We start from the raw sequence: 21483 nt of genomic DNA, 5'->3' as shown, positions 1-21483 counted from the left end.
TATTGCTAACATATTTATTATCATATTTTGATTATTTTCGTAATCATAAAAAATATTTTACCATTTGCAGCATTTTGCTATTCTTCTTGTTATTATCTTATACCGGCAAATAATCAGAAGTCTCCACACATTCACAGAAAACAGCTTCCCTGTTGAAAAATAGGTGAATAAATCATCTTTTTTTATTATTATTATTACAGTTGTTGATTACATGTTGTATTTTGCATATTGGTACCTTTGTTATGCATATATTCTTTTGCAAACGACACACCTGACTGTTCTTTGCCCGTCGTATAAAATATATGGCTCAATAAAACAGCACCAATAAGGGAACAAAGTTCTGTTGTTCTCTGTAACAAGTTGTGCAACGCACACCATGTCTCTGCTTGTAGTATTAACTGTATATAACTGCAGTTAATGCATTATTTTAAAGGACTGGAGGTAATATTTACCTGTTAATAAAGAATTTTGGGACCCGAGAAGAGGAATTTGAGTGTCGTCATGAATCGAAGCAGTTCACGTAGCTCCTCAGGTGAGTGTGATAAATATTGATTATTGCACAGTTTGATCTAACCGTTTTAGTCACATTTGATTAATCAAACTTTACTGTAGAAATTATGGCTGTCCGCTTATAATCGATTCCTGCCTTTGATATTGTAATTATGATTAATCATTTTGATTAATTAAATACTTTTTTTTAGCGGGTAGCCTACACGTTAAGTTTATTGCTGTTTTATGTCTCTGCAAACCAAGACAGTGAACGAAGTCAACTTAGCAACAAGAAAAAAACAAAACTATTATTCAAACTGAATTGATTATACAGAAAGCTACCCGTTACCCTTCAAATGGCGCAAATTGAAATTGCTAATTGAAAATACGCCCAATGGAAACATGTCAATTTCGCAGAAACTCAGTATGTTTGGACAGAAAACGAGACAGAGTTCTTTATTAAATTCATAAAAGACAAAAGAATTACAGGAATACTGGATTCTAAGTGCCAGCTGAAATTTTCTTGAAAATGATCATTTTTTATCAAGCTTGTATATTTAAATTCAGTAAATGGCAATGAAAATGACCTATTATTGTCATTTAAGTGAAATTACTGAACATAAGTATATGAGCTTGATAAAAATGATCATTCTAGAAGAAAATTTCAGATGGCACTTAGAGGCTTTTGCATCTGAACTCTTCATATGCAATAGTAGCAGTGCGATATGGCTGTATGGACTAAGAGTACTGCATCTGATATAGGCTAGCATTCATTCTTCAGGTCGATGTCCATAATATTAGGCTAGATTCAAAAAAATCAGTTTGAATGTCCACTGAGGAAAGGGATAGTGTTTGTCTTTGTCCTTCCCATGACAGTGCTAAAACAACTTCCTTGTTCTGACCCACTCATAAAGACAGCTTTTGTCACCATCTAATGGTGTAATAATGTAACTTTCACTGAAGTCCATATCACTATCCTTTCTCAATACCAAATACGGCATGTTATATAAAATAATATTTATTGAACAACAACATTTAAAATTAACAACAATAGCCATTATAAAAGACCATAGGAAATAAACAAGAAAACAATTTAGTCAAACGTAAAAAAGCAGCAATCTCGAACAGGATTTAGGTGAAATGGAACAAGTAATAGATTAATAAGACCAAAGATTGCCTGTTTGATATACCCCAAATTAATTATATCTCACGTTTAACTATCTACTTATGAGCCGGCGGCAAATTCCCGGAGCACTGGCCGAGATGACGCTGTTCTCTCCGGGTACATGAGCGCTGAACGGCCGCTTCTGAACAGATCATAAAATAGGCACTATGATTATATATTACTCACATATTTGAGGTCTAAATAACTACATTCTCGCCTAAATAAACTCTTAAAACTATATAAACTTCGTGACACAACAATAGTATTTTTTTTTTTTTTTTAAATATGGTGGATTTGCTCAACCCGCCATGACAAAAGAACTGTTGTGTGTGTGTGTGTGTGTGTGTGTATATATATAATGTTCACATGCTCTTTCTCTTAACAGAGCTGAGGATTGTCCTTTTTGGTCCAAAAAATGCTGAGAAATGTTCAGCAGGAAACACTATCCTGGGCAAAAAGGAGTTTGACTTGAAGAAGACTTTGCACAGTATGAAAATATGCAGTGAAATAGCTGGTACAAAGATCACTGTTGTTGATACTCCAGGCTGGTGGGGAAATTTACCCTATGAAGAAAATCCTGAACTGTACAAACAGGAAATTGTCCTGAGTGTGACTAAATGTCCTCCAGGACCTCATGTCCTGCTCCTGGTATTAAATGTGGACACAACCTTTAAACAAAATGAAAAAGACATTCTGTGTGATAATATTAGATGTTTTGGTGAGGAAGTATGGAGGCACACAATAGTGTTGTTCACTTGTACAGATCAACCTGGAGGTACAACAACACAACAGTTAATTGAGAATGAAGGTGAAACCCTTCTGTGGCTCATTGAGAAATGTGGGAACAGATATCATGAACTGAATACTGAAAACTGGGGTGATGGATCTCAGGTGACAGAACTGCTTAAGAAAATACAGGAGATGGTGGAAGGAAACAGAGGCGGCCATTATGAAATAGACAGAGAGACTTTGCAACAAGTGAAGGAGAAGAGGAGAGAACAGGAAAAGAGAGCAGAGGAAAGAAGGATGAAGAATCAGACAAGACACAAAACAGGAACAAGCGGTGAGCTTTTTCTATGTATATTGATTTTGCGTTTAACCAGAGACAGTTTAAGGGGTAAAAGAGCTTGGCCCCTTATTTAATGACTGAGCAAGAGTAATTGCAACACTCAAAATGGTACAGTACCTCTAAAAAATAAAGTGCCAATTTACAATTAAAGGACCAATCAAAACCTCTTTCTGATAAAGTTCACTCTAGAGCACTCAGACACATTAACCGAGTTTTTAGCATGATTTGTACTAAAGAAACGATTTATTTTACCATTGTTCTCATAGTTATGTGCTCATTTGAAATAGAATTGTTCAAGCAGATAGCAGCTTTACTATTTAGCTAAAGCTGCTATCTGCTTAAACAATAAAATTGTATTTTTCTATATAGGCTGCCTGAAAACATGGCCAGCTACTGACTTGACGTCAAGGGACTTTGAACTCTTTAATGTTTTTAATGTTTAGCCTACTCCATTTATGACACGATGCTCCTTCTCGACAGAGATGTCTTCATATTAACTGAGGTCATAAAAACTGAGAAACAGAATGCTGACCTCCCATAATAAAATATTTGTGTCTGCCAACAGGAAATAAACATCCCCTCTCAGAGCTGAGGATGGTGCTACTGGGTTATAATGGATCTGGGAAGAGTTCAGCAGGAAACACCATCCTGGGCAAATCTGCATTTGATTGCAAAAGATCACTTACATCTGTGATTCGAGAAGGAGATGTTGCAGGAAGACACATCACTGTGGTGGATACTCCAGGTCGAAGAAGAAATTACCACTCAAAATACACCCCTAGACTCTATAAAGATGAGGTTGTGTTGAGTTCATCTCACTGTCCTCCAGGACCTCACGTCTTTCTCCTGGTCATACGAGTGGATGTTTCTTTCACTGAAGTGTACAAAAAGGCAGTAGAGCAACATGTTGCCTATCTTGGTCTAAAGGTCTGGGATCACATGATTGTTCTCTTTACCTTTGGTGACTGGTTGAGAGACACGAGCATTGAACTGTTCATTGAGAGTGAAGGAGAAGCTCTTCAGTCGATAATAGACACATGTGGGAACCGGTATCATGTCTTCAACAACAGGAACAAAGATGATGGCAATCAAGTGAATGAGCTGTTTGAAAAGATAGAAAAGATGGTCGCAGGAAATAAAGGATGCTGTTTTGAGATAATAAATCAAAATTTGCAAGAGGTAAAAAACAGAAGGCTAAATGTAGTGGAAAGAGCAAAACAAATGAAGGCTGGAGTGCAAAAAAGAAATGAACAGAGACATTCAGCATCAGGTGAGTAAACATTGGAAACATGGTTTCAATGGTGAAGTAATTGAGAATATTTACGGTCTGTGCTCTGTCTTCTCTGTCTTTTTAAGGAGATGCTGAACTTTTTGAAATGAGGTTGGTGTTGCTTGGACCACACTTTTCTGCCAAGAGTTCAACAGGGAACACAATTTTGGGAAGGAAAGCGTTTGACAGAATAATAGAAGAGAATTTAAAAGAAAATGGGGAAGTTGCAGGAAGGAATCTCACTGTGGCTTATACACCAGGTTTTGAGAAAGATTACCTTATTGGAAAGAGACTTGAGGACATTAAACTCAACATATTGAGAACTGTAACAGAACGGGCCTCAGGAATACATGCTTTCATTGTAGTCCAATGTGTTGAGTCTTCCTTTGCAGAGGAAGAGAAGAGCGCATTAGAGAAAATCATGGAGACTCTCGGTGAAAGAGTCTGGAATCACACTCTGGTTGTGTTCGCTGTTGGAGATGAACTAGGAGAGACTCCCATAGAGTTATTCATTGCAAGTGAAGGTGACGCTCTCCAGTGGCTCATTGAGAAATGTGGGAACAGGTATCATGTTCTCAATACCAAAAACTGGAGTGATGGATCTCAGGTCACAGACCTGCTGGAGAAGATCGAGGAGATGGTGGCAGGAAACAGAGGGTGTCTTTATGAAATAGACAGAGCGACTTTAGAGAGAATTGAAAGGACAGTTGCTGTACCCATTAAAAGAGCAGCGAGCATGGATGATCCAGTAAATCGTAAGTTGATCTTTATTTATTTGCATGTCGTGCAATATTTAAAGGGATTGTCTGATATATTAATTGCTTTCCTTGCAGTTGCCGAAGGATGCAGTTCTTCCTCTGAGATCAGTTCAGCATATGTGTCGTGGGAAGCACCTGAAGAGAGGCATTTCAAGTCAAGTTCAAAACGGAGCTCTGGAGTGGAGTCTCTTGGCTCTATTCCTGAGTTTGATTAGCCGCTTTTCCACTGTCGAGCCAGTGCGAGTCAGGGTCAAAATTAAGTTGCGTTTCCACTGTTGGACCAGTAGCCCAGCAGCACTACCCTACAACCCAATAGATCTCTGAATGTGTTTCAACTAGTCTATCAGCGAACTGTGACCGAATGGCTGTGAACATAAGGATGCACACATTTGAATGATTATTCAGTATTGAAGATAGTGTCATTTCAGTACATGTACATTTTGTTTGTTTAATTGTAGCATGTTTCTCACCTTCTAAGTCGTTGGCTAATTGCTTGGAAATTTAGTTTTGACACCATGCTGGGGATTGGGATTTTTATTTTTATTTATTTTTTTTGCATTTTTTTAATATGTTTATATGTTGTTTGTTTTATATGTTAATACACAATTACCATTAACATAACATATGTTATATGTTAACACAATTTTTCAGTAAAATGTCATTTTAAATCTTAAAATTATAAAAAAAAATTTTTGAATATCAATTTAATTTGGTATTGGGCATATTGATTCATTTGTGTCTGGGAATCTGTTCTATTTTAATCAACACATGGTTTTTTTGACTGTTGAAAGCTGAATATATAAGCTTTCCATTGTATGGTTTGTTATGATATGACTATATTTCGCTGAGATACAACTATTTGAAAATCTGGAATCTGAGGGTGCAAATGAAATCGAAACACTGAGAAAATCACCCAAAAGTTGTCCATTTATGTCGATTGTGCTGCATCTACTCACAAAAAATAAATGTTTTATATATTTACGGGAGGAAATTTACAAAATATCTTCATGGAACATGATCTTTACTTAATATCCTAATGATTTTTGGCATAAAAGAAAAATCAATAATTTTGACATTTTACATACAATGTATTGTTGGCTATTGACACAAATATACCAGTGCTACTTGTGACTGGTTTTGTGATCCAGGGTCACATATAACAAATAGTAATACACTCAAAATGTAAAAAAAATATATACAATCTACTCAACTTTACTGCATAAATATTGTTCTTTTAATTCAGCCAAGAGGTCATGGCATGATGTAGAGATCTTCTGCTGGTCACTCGTCTTCATGTGATGTGAATTCGCAGCTTCACCAAACTTGAACTTTGGAACCCAACGAAATGCGAAACTTTTCGCATACGCATGCGTTTGCAGTTTGAGGCATTCGCATGTGTAGAATGGAAGTCAATGGAACAAAATGTGTAGTGTGACCGCCCCTTTATAGGCAATGGCTGCTTACGAAATTGCATACTCTCGAGTAGTTGCTCATTTTGATTAATTACTTCACACCCACTAAAAAGGTATGTTCTATATAGTGTGTGTAGTAGCCTATGAATGTAATCTGGACGTACTACATTGGCCATGTTGTTATTATCATGTGACCTAACAGTGTCAGTTAAGTTGCTTCACTGCCATTCATAAGTTCTCTACCGTGGGATAGTAAAGTGTCCATCATATGCACACTTCAGAATCTGATTAGAAGAAGTTGGTCATCCGGGTACTTTTTGCCTACTCTTCAAGGTCTGTGAATTTGCTACTTCTTTTGTTACATACTGTTTTTTGCGTATAGTAGGTAGCCTATAGCCTAGTTTCCATCCACTTTTTGCGCTGTTATGTTATCGACAAAGTGAATATGCGATAAAAAAACATTACGAACTTTGCCGTCTCCAGACTGTTTCCATTCAATTGGCCTTTTACCGATAAGATTGTGTGCGTGATGACGTCACGAATGACGAAAGCGATTTGTCGCATATGTTTTGGTGTATCGCAAAAAAAAAGTGCCCTTGAGCCGTTTCCATACATCTTTTATTTTATTTTATTTTTTTATCGCAAATTCTACCTTTTGGGGTTCCAGTCAGCACACTTGATAAATGTTGCAGATATGTTTTACATGCATGCACAAACAAATGCCTTTCAACTTATGTGTGCAAAATTCAGAATAAAATGAATGTGCAGCAATTTGTACAAATAGAGAGTCTGTAGGCCTACTGTGTTGTTGCTATTAAATAAGCGCATTTTGTTTCATATTTGTTAAAATATTATAATGTTATTTTTTCATCTATGTTGATTATGAAAAGTGAACCGCACGGGATGAGCAATATCGAGAGACATGGAGAGGGTCAGACATGATTTTGACCACTTAATTAAGTTAAGTTTTGCTGAAAGAATTTGTTTAAAGTGAATTTCGTTTTGTATAAATTGTATGTTAATTTTAATATTTTTTTATCAACCATTTACCTGCATTTAATAAATAAAAATATTTAAATATAGCAGACAACAATCATAGAGGCGCCCGTGCGGTCACTTGCATTGCTCGTGAACAGGAGCGCATCTCATCCTAACTTAACGAAACTCAGCATATGCCTCACAGACATGAAATATATCTTAAGAAAGCTTGAAATGTCTTTTTAACAATTTAAAACGAAAAGAAATAGGCTACTCTCTGGTTATGTAATCCATGATGTGCATTTCTCTCTATAGGCGCGTCTATGGAGATGGCGATCGTCAACTTCATCTTTACAGTTGTTGTTGCTGTTAATAAACTAAAAATAATAGGCCTATAATTGTATTAAACAATACATTAAATGAAATTGTAATTGTATTAAAAAAGCAACAAAAAATCCCTGTTTAATTTTTTTTAAACCTATGCTAATTACGCATTATTTAAATTCAGGTAGGCTACTGAGTTGCTGTCCTCAGTGCTGCAGAAAAGCGCTGAAACGGAGATGAAGGGGAACCCGTTTTTTTTTTTTTTTTTTTGGCTTATTTTAACTGGCCCATCCAGTTTTCTTTGATTCACCTACAATCAAAATCCTGGCGCCGCTAGTGCGCACGTGATAAATCATGTGACACCACATTTATTTGCGTTAAAGCCCTTTTTTTTCGACAAAAAGTGTTTCCAAACTAGTTTTTCGCGTCATTTAAAGTATCGACATAGAATGTATGCGCTAAAGTTAAACAGAAAAGGATTGTGTCGACATTTGCAAAAAATATCGATAATTGCCATTTCCATCAGCTATATCGGTAAACATTTTGATGCGCTAAGCCTTTTTTCGCAAAAAAACACTTGGATGGAAACCTGGCTTATGTGACCTCGGATGACGCCAATAGCCAGGTTTCCATCCAAGTGTTTTTTTGCGAAAAAAGGCTTAGCGCATCAAAATGTTTACCGATATAGCTGATGGAAATGGCAATTATCGATATTTTTTGCAAATGTCGACACAATCCTTTTCCGTTTAACTTTAGCGCATACATTCTATGTCGATACTTTAAATGACGCGAAAAACTAGTTTGGAAACACTTTTTGTCGAAAAAAAAGGGCTTTAACGCAAATAAATGTGGTGTCACATGATTTTCATCACGTGCGCACTAGCGGCGCCAGGATTTTGATTGTAGGTGAATCAAAGAAAACTGGATGGGCCAGTTAAAATAAGCAAAAAAAAAAAAAAAAAACGGGTTCCCCTTCATCTCCATTTCAGCGCTTTTCTGCAGCACTGAGGACAGCAACTCAGTAGCCTACCTGAATTTAAATAATGCGTAATTAGCATAGGTTTAAAAAAAATTAAACAGGGATTTTTTGTTGCTTTTTTAATACAATTACAATTTCATTTAATGTATTGTTTAATACAATTATAAGCCTATTATTTTTAGTTTATTAACAGCAACAACAACTGTAAAGATGAAGTTGACGATCGCCATCTCCATAGTAGTGAACGCGCCTATAGAGAGAAATGCACATCATGGATTACATAACCAGAGAGTAGCCTATTTCTTTTCGTTTTAAATTGTTAAAAAGACATTTCAAGCTTTCTTAAGATATATTTCATGTCTGTGAGGCATATGCTGAGTTTCGTTAAGTTAGGATGAGATGCGCTCCTGTTCACGAGCAATGCAAGTGACCGCACGGGCGCCTCTATGATTGTTGTCTGCTATATTTAAATATTTTTATTTATTAAATGCAGGTAAATGGTTGATAAAAAAATATTAAAATTAACATACAATTTATACAAAACGAAATTCACTTTAAACAAAGTCTTTCAGCAAAACTTAACTTAATTAAGTGGTCAAAATCATGTCTGACCCGCTCCATGTCTCTCGATATTGCTCATCCCGTGCGGTTCACTTTTCATAATCAACATAGATGAAAAAATAACATTATAATATTTTAACAAATATGAAACAAAATGCGCTTATTTAATAGCAACAACACAGTAGGCCTACAGACTCTCTATTTGTACAAATTGCTGCACATTCATTTTATTCTGAATTTTGCACACATAAGTTGAAAGGCATTTGTTTGTGCATGCATGTAAAACATATCTGCAACATTTATCAAGTGTGCTGACTGGAACCCCAAAAGGTAGAATTTGCGATAAAAAAAAAAAAATAAAATAAAAGATGTATGGAAACGGCTCAAGGGCACTTTTGTACAGTCACAAAAATCAGTACACATATTGGTCTCATCGAGCCGGACAATTTTCTAATTTACAGTAATTAGCTCTGTGCAACAGGAAGTCAGATATTTTGGTTTGAATGTGGATTTCTTTGCAAAATCAGCCTCTGAATTTTTACCCACTCCTCTTAAGTGGTTTATTTTATTCCCACCAAACTTTTTCAACACGATGAAAATACATTAAAGATGCTAAATTGTAAACAGATAATAAATATCTCAAACGGTTTTGCTATAGCGAGGGATTAAATTAATGTCAAAAAAGGAAACACTAAAAACCTCCTATCTTCTAAAAATGTAATTATACACCATTTATTTCTATATAAAATTATACAAATATCAGAACTAAACCCATTTTATTCTTTTTTTTTCAATTTAATAATTGTTTATTTATTTTGTTACATATATATAATGTATATATATATTTTTTGTTACATTTATTATATATATATATATATATATATATATATATATATATATATATATATATATATATGTATATATAAATATAGCTGCGAGCAGCGATGAGGGCCCAAGCCGGTGACACCGCCACCCCGGTGGCTTTAGTGTAACTAAAGGCACCAGGGTGGCGGTGCCACCGGCTTGGGCCCGCAATCGCTGCTCGCAGCTATATTTGTTTTTAATTTTCTTATTTATCGTATAGTAACAAATTTAATGAAATATATTTTAATTAATTAATTTTGAGTCATCTTAAATGCCCCCTGGAGGATCACTGAGGCCCCTTAGTGGGCCGCATCCCACAGGTTGAAGACCACTGATCTATTGTAAAGTTACAGAAGTAATTAAGCAAACAAACATTCACGTCTTATAATGGGTTTAGAGGGAGCAATGGGGCAGACAACCCTTACAAAAATTAACGATGGTTTTTACTAGATACAAAACCAAAAACCATGGTTACTATAGTTAAACCATAGTAACCACTAGGGGTGGGAATCGATATGCTGGCGCAAAATATCAATATTTTAATGACTAAAATAAGGTGCTCTAAATCGATTTCCCTGCTCTCAGCATCACTACTTCATGGCTCCTAGAGGTGGCGCTCAACACATGAATGAGGGAAAAGTGAACAAGTTAACTAGCCTAAGAAAACGTTTTTTTAACGGGATGGTGCTGTGAGAGTCAAATAATAGATGCCCAAGCCAAGTTTAAATCCAGAGTCTGAACCCACTTTGGCTTTTATACCATTGATGGGACAAACATGTCGTAAACGTTTAAGAATCCGCTCTACAGCGCTCAAAATGCTAGGGGGAAAAGCTGGTATCGTCACATACCCAAGAACACCATTACATCTAGGTTTAAATAAAGAGGTTGGTAAACTTTAAAACGTACCAGGTTTAGCCTATATAAAACAATTTGATAAGCAGTTAAATGTGTCAGTTTACACACAAAGAAAAGTTTAAGCTTTTAAAAAGTACAAGCATAAAAGGTTTAATTTACTTCAAGTTAAAATTAATTTACAGACTGAAAAACTTTGTGCCAGTTTGGACTTGAATAAAGAGAAAAACTGTACTATCATGATGTATCATAGGATTGTCTAGCAATATATTGATTATTGCTGAATTGCTGTATCATGATTTATCAGTATCGCGAGCCATGTAGCCCATCGCATCCCGAAGTACCCTGTGATTCCCACCATAGTAACCACAAATTAACCATGGTTTTGCTACACTAACTATAGTTGAACCATGGAATTTGTAGTGAAACTATGGTTATACAAATGGTAATCAATCCACCAAAAAACTACTTTTACTATATAAAACCATAGTTAATTTGCATATGGGGGAAAATGTGACTCATGATAGTGCAATGACATGTTCAGTGTTAGGATTTTTCTATAAAGATAGTCAAGCAATTATTATACTAATTTTGACAAGCAATTTAGAAAATATAGTTGTTAAATCGAGTATTTACCGGTAAGTTATTTTAAGATAAAATAACACATGGTATAGCTGCATTGGTCTGATGAAATAAAGGCCACGCTTCATACAGATGTCTTTGTAGTTTATTTTGTATCTCTCTCTTCAGTAAACACCGTAGACACCGTGAAAACTACAAGAAATAAAAAACATATAATCAAAATATGCATTTCTTAGTCCTTAACAAGTCTCTCGAGCCAATGTCCGTTGAAATACACGTGAATGTTGCAACAGAAATATAACAAGTACAGTGAACATCACGAATAGCATATCACATTAAACAACACTATAAATATGAAATATAAAGGCAAATTACCGTGTGCGCCTCTCAAACCATGCAGATCACGCAATTCCTTCTCAGACTACATGTCGTTTCTCTGCATCCATATTCGCTCTGACCCAAAAATGACGTAGACCCGCTCCAAACTGAACTGGGTCATGTGACACATCACGTTTTCTACGTAAATCTTAAAGAACCACTAACTTTAACCACCTCAAAGGGCATACATTATAAATATGGGGTTCTGAATAACGCAATTGTTTCAAATTGAATGAACTCAAATTGACATTAATTTATAACAAAAACATAAATACACATATCAACAAAAAACATGTCCTTTGACAGTTACACTCCCACCAAATTACTATCATTTATGATGAACTTGTAAACTTGCAAAAGTTTGAATAAATTTAGTAATTTCACAAACCAAATTTCAGAACAAAATAGAATGTTCTCTGACTCTTGGCATCAAGTCTAATATTTAAACTCTTAATACTTCAAACTCTCAACTTGTGTAGGAGTAAAGAGATTAGTTACATTGCATAAGATTTAATTGTTTTCTACAAGTACCACTAATTTGTGAATAGGACGTTCAAGAATGGATGGATTAGTAAGTCGCTGACCCTCTTTCCCTAACTTTCTACTTCCTATTTGTATTGTGGTTTTTCGTACCAGGCCATCTTCATCTTCACAAACATCAAGCACTCTTCCAAGTTTCCATTCATTGCGCGGAACCCCTTCCTCCTTGACGATGACGATATCCCCAATCTTCACATTGCGTCTTGGAGTATGCCACCGTTGTCTGAGAGTGATGTTTGTCAGAAATTCCTTCCTCCATCTACTCCAAAATTGCTCTGTCAGATATTGTACTCTGCGCCACCTTTTTCTTCCGTACAGGTCTTCTTGCACAAATTTCCCTGGTGGAGGCAGAGGAACAGAGGTTTTCATGGTGAGTAAATGGTTTGGGGTAAGTGGCTCTAGCCCCTTGGGATCATTGATTGTATCTGTGGTGAGTGGGCGGCTATTAATGATCGACATGGCTTCATAGAAGAAAGTTCTCAAGGAAGCATCATCCAATCTTCCCGAGCTCTGCGAAAGAACCCAGCTTAGAACACTCCTAACTGTTCTGATCTGCCTTTCCCAAACCCCTCCCATGTGACTGGCATCAGGTACGTTCATTATGAAGTCACATTGCTTCTGGGATAGGTAAGCAGTCAATCTGTCCTTGTCCAATTCTTTCAAAGCTTTTGTCAGCTCATTTTTCGCCCCAACAAAATTTGTCCCTTGATCCGATCTGATCTCTCTTACAGCTCCACGGATAGCTATAAAACATCGCAAGGCATTTATGAAAGCATCAGTTGTGAGATCTTCCAGCATCTCTATGTGGACTGCTCTTGAGGAGAAACAGGTGATTATGAGACCATATCTCTTATGCTCTTTACGACCTTGCTTGATGAGAAATGGTCCGAAACAATCCATCCCACAATAAGAGAATGGTGGAGAGGGATCAACACGGCTAGCTGGTAGATCCGCCATCTTTTGCATCTCTGTTGACCTGCGATTTCGCCTGCATGGAACACATTGCTTAATGTGATTTGCCACAACTTTGCTGCCACCAACAACCCAGTAACCGTTCGCTCTCAATTCATTGAGGGTCTGTCCTCTGCCTTGGTGCTGAGTTTTTTCATGGCAGTAATCCAAGATAAGACGTGTGACTACACTATCTCTCGGGAGGATTGCTGGGTGTTTCGAGTCAAGAGGTAAGGAAGCTTTCATCAATCGCCCTCCCACCCTCAGAACACCATCATGCAGTACTGGGTCAAGTTGGAACAATGGATGACAATGTGGCAATTTGCCATGACTCAGTTTTTGCATCTCATCTTTAAAGGCATCCTTTTGTGCCAATCTTACAAGCACGATACTGGCCTTTCTCATGTCTTCAACATTTATGGGTTGAACGGTTTTGTATCTTGCCAATTGCTGGATACGAGCAACAACTTTCAATGCTGTGTGCCATTTTGAAAACCGCTTAAACCTCTCCAAAAAATTCTCATCTTCTACTATCTTTGTTTGTAGTACTTGTGTCGTTCTGATTTCAGGATCACCAACAAGCAGCTCTGGAGTTGTCTTAGGTGTGATAATATCCTTTTCCCAAAGAAACTTGGGTCCCGTTAGCCAATTTGAGTGAATCAGATCTGACACCTTGAGGCCCCTGGAGGCATGATCCGCTGGATTTTGATCCGAGTTTATATAATGCCACTTTGCAGGGTCAGTTGTTTCACGAATTCTTTGAACTCGATTCGCCACAAACACGTGAAACCTACGTGCTTCATTGTTAATGTAGCCTAAGACTACATTTGAGTCTGTCCAGAAATATTCTTCATCAATTTTGAGCTCCAGCTCCTCCTTCAACATGCTACTGACCGCTGAAGAGATCACCGCAGCTGTCAACTCAAGCCTTGGTATGGTCACGACTTTTGTGGGTGCAACCCTTGCCTTGCCAATAACAAAGGAGCAGTGCACTTTGTCTTCACTCAACACTCGGATATATGAGCACTGACCATAGCCATGACTACTCGCATCTGAAAAGTGATGGAGTTCGATCCTCTGAACAGTCCCTAGATGTTCAGGAGCAAAACATCTCATAATCTGGAGATTTTGCAGGTTCTTCAGCTCGTTCAGCCAGCTTGTCCATTGTGGCATTAACTCTTCAGGCAGAGGTTCATCCCATCCAATGCCCTTTTGGCACATCTCCTGCAGTACCTTTTTACCTAATAGGAGGAAGGGAGCCAGGAAGTCTAGTGGATCAAACACAGAAGCCACAGTGGAGAGGATTCCTCGCCGTGTTGCTGGTTTTTCATCCAGGGCAACTTTAAAGGAAAAGGTATCACTATTTACTCTCCACTTTACTCCTAGCACAGTCTGAACTGGGAGTTCACCAGAACCAAGGTCGACATCCTGAACTTCGCTGGCTCTTTCGCTGACAGGAATTGACTCCAAAACTGTTCTGTTGTTGGACATGAACTTGTGTAAACGCAATTTCCCTTTTGCACACACATTTCGAGCTTCCTGGATTAGTTTGATAGCTGCGTCCACATTTTCTACACTAATGAGCCCATCATCAACATAGAAATTCTTTTTGATGAAACTGGCTGCTGCAGGATACTCTCTTTCATTTTGACATGCAAGGTACTTCATTCCATAATTTGCGCAGCCAGGTGAGGATGCTGCCCCGAAAAGATGGACTTTCATGCGATACTCCTTTGGCTCTAAATTTGTATCGCCATTTTCCCACCACAGGAACCGCAAGTAATCTCTGTCTTCCTGGCTCACATGGAATCTGTGAAACATCCTTTCTACATCACAAATAACTGTGACTGGATGTTTGCGAAACCTGCAGAGTACCCCTGTAAGCCCATTAGTGAGATCAGGTCCAGTTAGCAAGTGATCATTTAAAGCGGTGCCATCATACTTGGCAGAGCAGTCGAACACAACTCTAATTTTCTCTGGCTTTCTAGGGTGGTACACCCCTTGGTGAGGAATATACCAGACGTTTCCTGCCTTGGGTTGATGTTCAGCTCTCTCCGCATCACCATCATTGAAGACACTTTCCATAAACTTAACATAATCACTCTTGAATTTGGGGTTTTTCTCAAATTTTCCTTTCAAACGTTTCAGCCGCACAAGAGCCAGCCGCTTATTTTCTGGTAATTGTGGGCGTGTCTTGAAGGGAAGTGGCATCTCCAGGTGTCCCTCTGTATTCTGATGAATTTTTTCGTTCAGTAATTGCATGAACTGTATATCGTCTTGCGATATGCTCTTTTCCTTTGGGTTTGTATCTTTAAAGTCTGATTCAAGGGCTCTGATGACAGCAACAGGAGTCAGTATTGGAAGTTCCTTAACAGATACACGATGACACAGACCAGTGACTTCTCTCGATTTTACAACCTGTGGTGAACTACCAACAATACTCCAACCCAGGTCAGTCCTGATGGCATACGGCTCATTATCACCACCTGTGATGACTTGTCGAGGTGCTAAAGCTCTTGAGCAGTCGTAACCAATCAGAAGTCCAACCTTACAATCCAACAGCTCTGGTATTTCCTGTGCTATTTTATTCAGATGTATCCACCTTCTTGCGGTTTCAGAGGTAGGAATGTGGGAACGTTCAAGTGGGATAAAATCTCTGGTATAGGACGGTGGCAAATTAATTAAGCCATGAGAGGAAAACCCTCTAACTCTGAGTCCACTAACTCTTTCACTTTGAACGACAGAATCCTTTCCCATCATTGTAGTAAGCTTTAACTTGACAGGCTCTGAAACTACCCCCATCCTCTCACACACTTCTTGGTCTACAAAGGTGTTGCTACTCTGGGTATCTTGTAGGGCATAAACTAAGGTCTCTCTTTCAGGATTGTCAATTGAAGAAATCCATACAGGCACTATCATTGATGTGCTCCCACCGTTACTACTGTCTACACAACAGGAAAGGGAAGATGTGTTTTCTTCTGTTTGCATAACATGAGGAAGTGCTGCAGAAGACGGACGGTCTTCATGAAGTGGTGTTGGATGATGTTTCTTGCATATACTACAAGTAGCTTTACTCTTGCAATCCTTTGAATTGTGCCCTTTCTTAAGACAGCCAAAGCACAGGTTATTGTCAAATATGAACTTTCTCTTGTCCTCCACAGACTTACTGGCAAACGTTTGACATTTGTGTATGGAGTGACTTTCCCCACAACACCTGCATGTGACTAGGTATGAACATAAAGGCGCTGCGCTTACTTTATTGGGTCTGTTTGGAACCACTGAGTTGCTTCTCTCAACACTGTATGTTTTCGGCACTGTACTTGGTTTGTCTGATGCTTTCACATTTGTGATGAATGCATTAGCCTTTGAGCGCTTAACTTCTCTAGATGGACGTTCTTCAGAAAGCTTCAAGGCGTGAAAGGATGTTACAGGGTTGCAGGCTATTTCTGCTTCTTGTGCCAGAAATTCAGCAAACTCCTTGAAATTAGGGTATTCCTCTGTTTGTCTCAACTGCATTGTAACATGGCGATTCCAACGAGACGTCACCCAATCAGGGAGTTTTTGTAGCATTTTTCGGTTCTCTTCACAGTCATTTAACACCTGAAGCCCTTTGATGTGTGGCATGGCACTGCTGCAGGCAGTCAGAAAGTCACTTAACTCTCTCAGTTTAACTGATTCTCTTGAACCAATCTTTGGCCAGTTATTCAGTTTTTCTCTAAAAGCTCGCTGAATTACAAATGAATGGCCGTACCGAGAATTCAAAGCTTCCCATGCTTGATCATAGGCTTTATCGTCCTTTCTATAGAAGCTTCCTTCCAATACAGATCGTGCCTCACCACTGACATATTTTTGTAGATAGAACAACTTATCAGCTGAATTTGTGCATCGCTGTTCTATCAATGCCTTGAAACTTGTTCTCCACTCTAAGAACTTAAGTGGGTCCCCTGAGAAAACTGAGGGCTCAGGTGCTGGAAGTCTGCTGAGAACCATTGTGTCATGTATGGCTTGTACTACTGAGGCTTCCCTATCAGAATGGGTTATTTGTTCCTCTTTAATTTCCTTAAAAGATACTGGAGGACAATTAACTACCTCACTGCGTGCTATTCTACTTTTGTTATTAGATTCACCGGAGTCAGCTTCAGAGTATGCTTTGAGCTTTGCAGCTATTACTTGAAGATCACGCTCATTTTCCAATCTTTTAAGTTCTTGTCTTTGAGCAGCAATAGCCTCCTCCATCTTTATCTCTGCCTGCTTTGCAGCCAACTGTGCGGCAAACTCTGCTCTTTTTGCGGAGATGCTTTGCTGTTCTGATGAGCAGCTTGAACGGTGACTACGAATTGTAGACTTGGAGCTTGTAGCTGAAAATATTGACTTAGCATACTCTTTGTCAAGCACCATACGAATTCTTGCATCTTCTGCACTAGCATCAAATTCCTCCTGCCCCACTTCACTCATGCGTACTTTCATCAGCCCCATCAAATCTGTTGTTACTGCTGTACAGGAATCAATTTTTCTTCTAATCTCAGTTGAAGGTACTGATTGAGATCGTATAAGTTCATATGCATTTTTCACTTGAGTTTCCAGCCCTTCAACACTGTCCATCATGTCACCCAAGTCTTGGTCAGAGCACTCATCCTTAAGTTTAGTACGGGTAGTTCTTACTTGTTCTTTCCAGCTTTCATACAACTTGATGAATTTACTCTCCTTCTGAGAAACTTCTTGCTGCTTAAGCTCTTGCATTTTTGGAGTTAATTTTCTCTCTCGTGAAGATTTCCTGGGTTCATCTCTTCTTGAAGTGGAAGCAGTAGGTTTTGCTATTTGAAGTATTTTAGCATGAATATCAGCTATGAGTGACTCTAATCTTTCCCTTTCAGCATCATCAGTTTGAAATTTTAACTGTTCAGTTAAGCTAGTCAACTCTGCCTGAAGGGACTCAGTTTGTTCACTTGATTCATCATATTGTGATTTTTCTCCACAAACCGACATTGCAAAGGTTTTTAGCAAAGTACTTTAGTGTTACTTAACTACTACTCTCAGATCAAAAACCTTGTAACTATTCACCACTACATCAATTATAAGGCATACACCAATTAGGCTGTAAAATCAAACAATATATACAAATAATTTTCCTTTACTTTTATCTTCTTCTCTTGATGTCCATAAAGATGTAAAAACAGCACAGTCTAACCTGCAGTTAATTGCAGAGCAGCACTCTTCTGCTTGTAACAGTGATGAATTAAACAAAACACTGTTCTCTGAAGCCTGCAGAAAGGATACTCGCGAAGCTGTAGTCTACGCGATTAAATGTCGCCCTCTACTGGTCGGGTCGCGGTACTTCCCTGACGGTGATAACTGCGTGCATAGCGGCAAGCCTCGTCTCTGACGCCTTCTCTCTCCACGCGATAGTCCCGCGATCGTGCCTTCTCTTCGTATTCGACGTCTCTTCTATACGCGATGCGCCCGCGATCTCATTTCCTCTTCTCATCCAGCCGATGCCGATCCACTCTTTAAGCTGTCGACTGTAATGGCGTCACGTTTTCACTATAGCTGCATTGGTCTGATGAAATAAAGGCCACGCTTCATACAGATGTCTTTGTAGTTTATTTTGTATCTCTCTCTTCAGTAAACACCGTAGACACCGTGAAAACTACAAGAAATAAAAAACATATAATCAAAATATGCATTTCTTAGTCCTTAACAAGTCTCTCGAGCCAATGTCCGTTGAAATACACGTGAATGTTGCAACAGAAATATAACAAGTACAGTGAACATCACGAATAGCATATCACATTAAACAACACTATAAATATGAAATATAAAGGCAAATTACCGTGTGCGCCTCTCAAACCATGCAGATCACGCAATTCCTTCTCAGACTACATGTCGTTTCTCTGCATCCATATTCGCTCTGACCCAAAAATGACGTAGACCCGCTCCAAACTGAACTGGGTCATGTGACACATCACGTTTTCTACGTAAATCTTAAAGAACCACTAACTTTAACCACCTCAAAGGGCATACATTATAAATATGGGGTTCTGAATAACGCAATTGTTTCAAATTGAATGAACTCAAATTGACATTAATTTATAACAAAAACATAAATACACATATCAACAAAAAACATGTCCTTTGACAGTTACACATGGTCATAACTAGGGCTGCACGATTATGACAAATCATAATTGTTGATTGTTCCCTTGAAATTGTAATTAATTATGATAATCACAATTTACATGAAATGATGTTTTGAATAGTTTGTCAATGGGACCCACATTTCCTCGGTCATCAAGCTGCGACCCAACTTTTTAGGAATTATATAGGCCTATTATAATACATTTGTTTACACAAAAATTGTTGACACAAGTAGGCTACCGTCCCCCTTTACTTAATATACAAATAAATTGTAAGAATATGACTAATACAATACTGATAAACAAACCTATGAGGTTAAGCTATTAAATAGCAGTCCCAAACTAGTTTTTGTTAATACAATGTTGGTATGAGCCACCACAGTCATTTAAAAATATACAAAATAACCAATAAGTGGCATTTTGGGGTTATGGAAACAACAGTTACCATGGTGATACACAATGCTTACAAGAACTGTTAAAGTGAGTGTCGGCTACGAGCGAAGTATAACGACTGACAGGACATGAAATTTCGTTTTTCTGAGGTGAGAGACTTTATTTCGTATCAATGAAAATAACGATAGAATAATAACACTGACATATAGCCTGACAACATCTCATCTGACCGCACATACTGAATATGGACAAAGCGTTTTTCTAATTTAAAACGTAACGACGTTGCATGCTTGCAGTTTATTTCGCTTATTTATAGTGAAGCGATATACAGCGCTCTCCGCCGCATTTGCGCGTGCAATTGAAGAGGGCGCGCTACCGCAGGTAGACAGGACAGGAAAGTCAGTTTTTCTGAGGTGAGAGACTTTTTCAGTTTACACTTACGTCTCTGGTAGTTGTGTTGGGTTCTCTGAAGTAGTCGTGGTTCGCCTCTCACAACGCAACATGCTCTACCACGCAAAATAATGTAAGCGGCTTTTGTAATCGCGGTTTTGAACGAATAGGCCTACGTAATTGTGGCATCCGTAATCGCAATCGCGATTAGAAATTCGATTAATTGTGCAGCCCAAGTCATAACGTAAGTTACTTTAAATGTAACTGAAAAAAAATGTACATTATGTGCAAACAAATTACAATGAGGTGGTTGTTTTGCAACAAGTTGGAGAGTCCGGATGCGACAAATCGCTTTCGTCATTCGTGACGTCATCACGCACACAATCTTATCGGTAAAAGGCCAATTGAATGGAAACAGTCTGGAGACGGCAAAGTTCGTAATGTTTTTTTATCGCATATTCACTTTGTCGATAACATAACAGCGCAAAAAGTGGATGGAAACTAGGCTAATGACACTGCTGGTAGCATTTGCGCATGAAGGTAGGCTACCTCACGATTTCGGACAGACTTCGGAGGCAGTCTACTAACAGTTTATTGATCCACAGCAAAACCAAAGCTTTGGTGAGAACTAAACTAATATTTCATTACTACAGTAGAAATTAGTGATGGAGAAATGTAGCCTCTTAAAGCAACACCAAGGAACTTTTCCTCTGTGGTCGCCCTACAGGTATTGTCCTTTACCGCTGTCATAAATAATTTAGCCTACCGCATCCTACTGTCGCACGCGCACGCTCGCTGTTTATCCAGCACCGGCTTTGGAATCAACAATGGCCACAGGCAAGGTAGAGTATGATGCATGATTTTATGAAAGTATAATGTATTGCGACATCACAAACTTAGAAAAACTAAATAATGACATTGCTTGCTTTTTTATATATATTTTTTATTTTGTGTAACAGTAAACTTGAAACGGTATAACAGCAAGATAGGTTTACACAAGGATAAAAAGTAAAAACTTTAGTTAAACTTCAGTTTAGCATGTAGTAGTCATTTGCATTGTCTGTGAAAATCTTGAGCATTTTATTTGAAAAATATTGCAGAGACAGGTGACACCGTTTTAGTGGCTGCTTTGCTACATTATTTATAGTTACCAAAAATCTCCTTACTAGCTAACGCCTTATCTAACATTAGCCAATCGAAATATAAAACAATCTAACATGTACACACATGCAATGCACAGTGTTTGAAAACAAAAAAAATATATATTATTACTTACAAATCCAGTAACAGAAAAGCCAAGTGACCATCAGTCTTGCATCTTGTAGCCTCCTTCAGCTCTCGCCAACGAGTGTAAGCCGGTCCAATGTTCACTCTAGTTCGAGCTCTTACTCGAT

At 38.1% G+C, this 21483-nt stretch overlaps 1 protein-coding gene across 1 annotated transcript; it reads left to right on the top strand.

Annotated features, from left to right (window-relative positions):
* Positions 1 to 348: 348 nt before the first annotated feature.
* On the top strand, positions 349 to 5992 carry LOC307166962 (GTPase IMAP family member 8). The gene is made up of 5 exons (XM_079885776.1): positions 349 to 532; positions 2040 to 2717; positions 3289 to 3993; positions 4080 to 4748; positions 4827 to 5992. Exons 1-5 carry the CDS (start codon positions 502 to 504, stop codon positions 4964 to 4966), a joined length of 2223 nt encoding a protein of 740 aa, XP_079741902.1. The 5' UTR covers positions 349 to 501; the 3' UTR covers positions 4967 to 5992.
* Positions 5993 to 21483: the final 15491 nt, after the last annotated feature.

This window comes from Squalius cephalus (genome assembly GCF_949319135.1).
Source record: "Squalius cephalus genome assembly, chromosome: 11".
NCBI classification, from domain to species: Eukaryota; Metazoa; Chordata; class Actinopteri; order Cypriniformes; family Leuciscidae; genus Squalius; species Squalius cephalus.
This window is presented reverse-complemented; position numbering and strand designations above follow the sequence as displayed.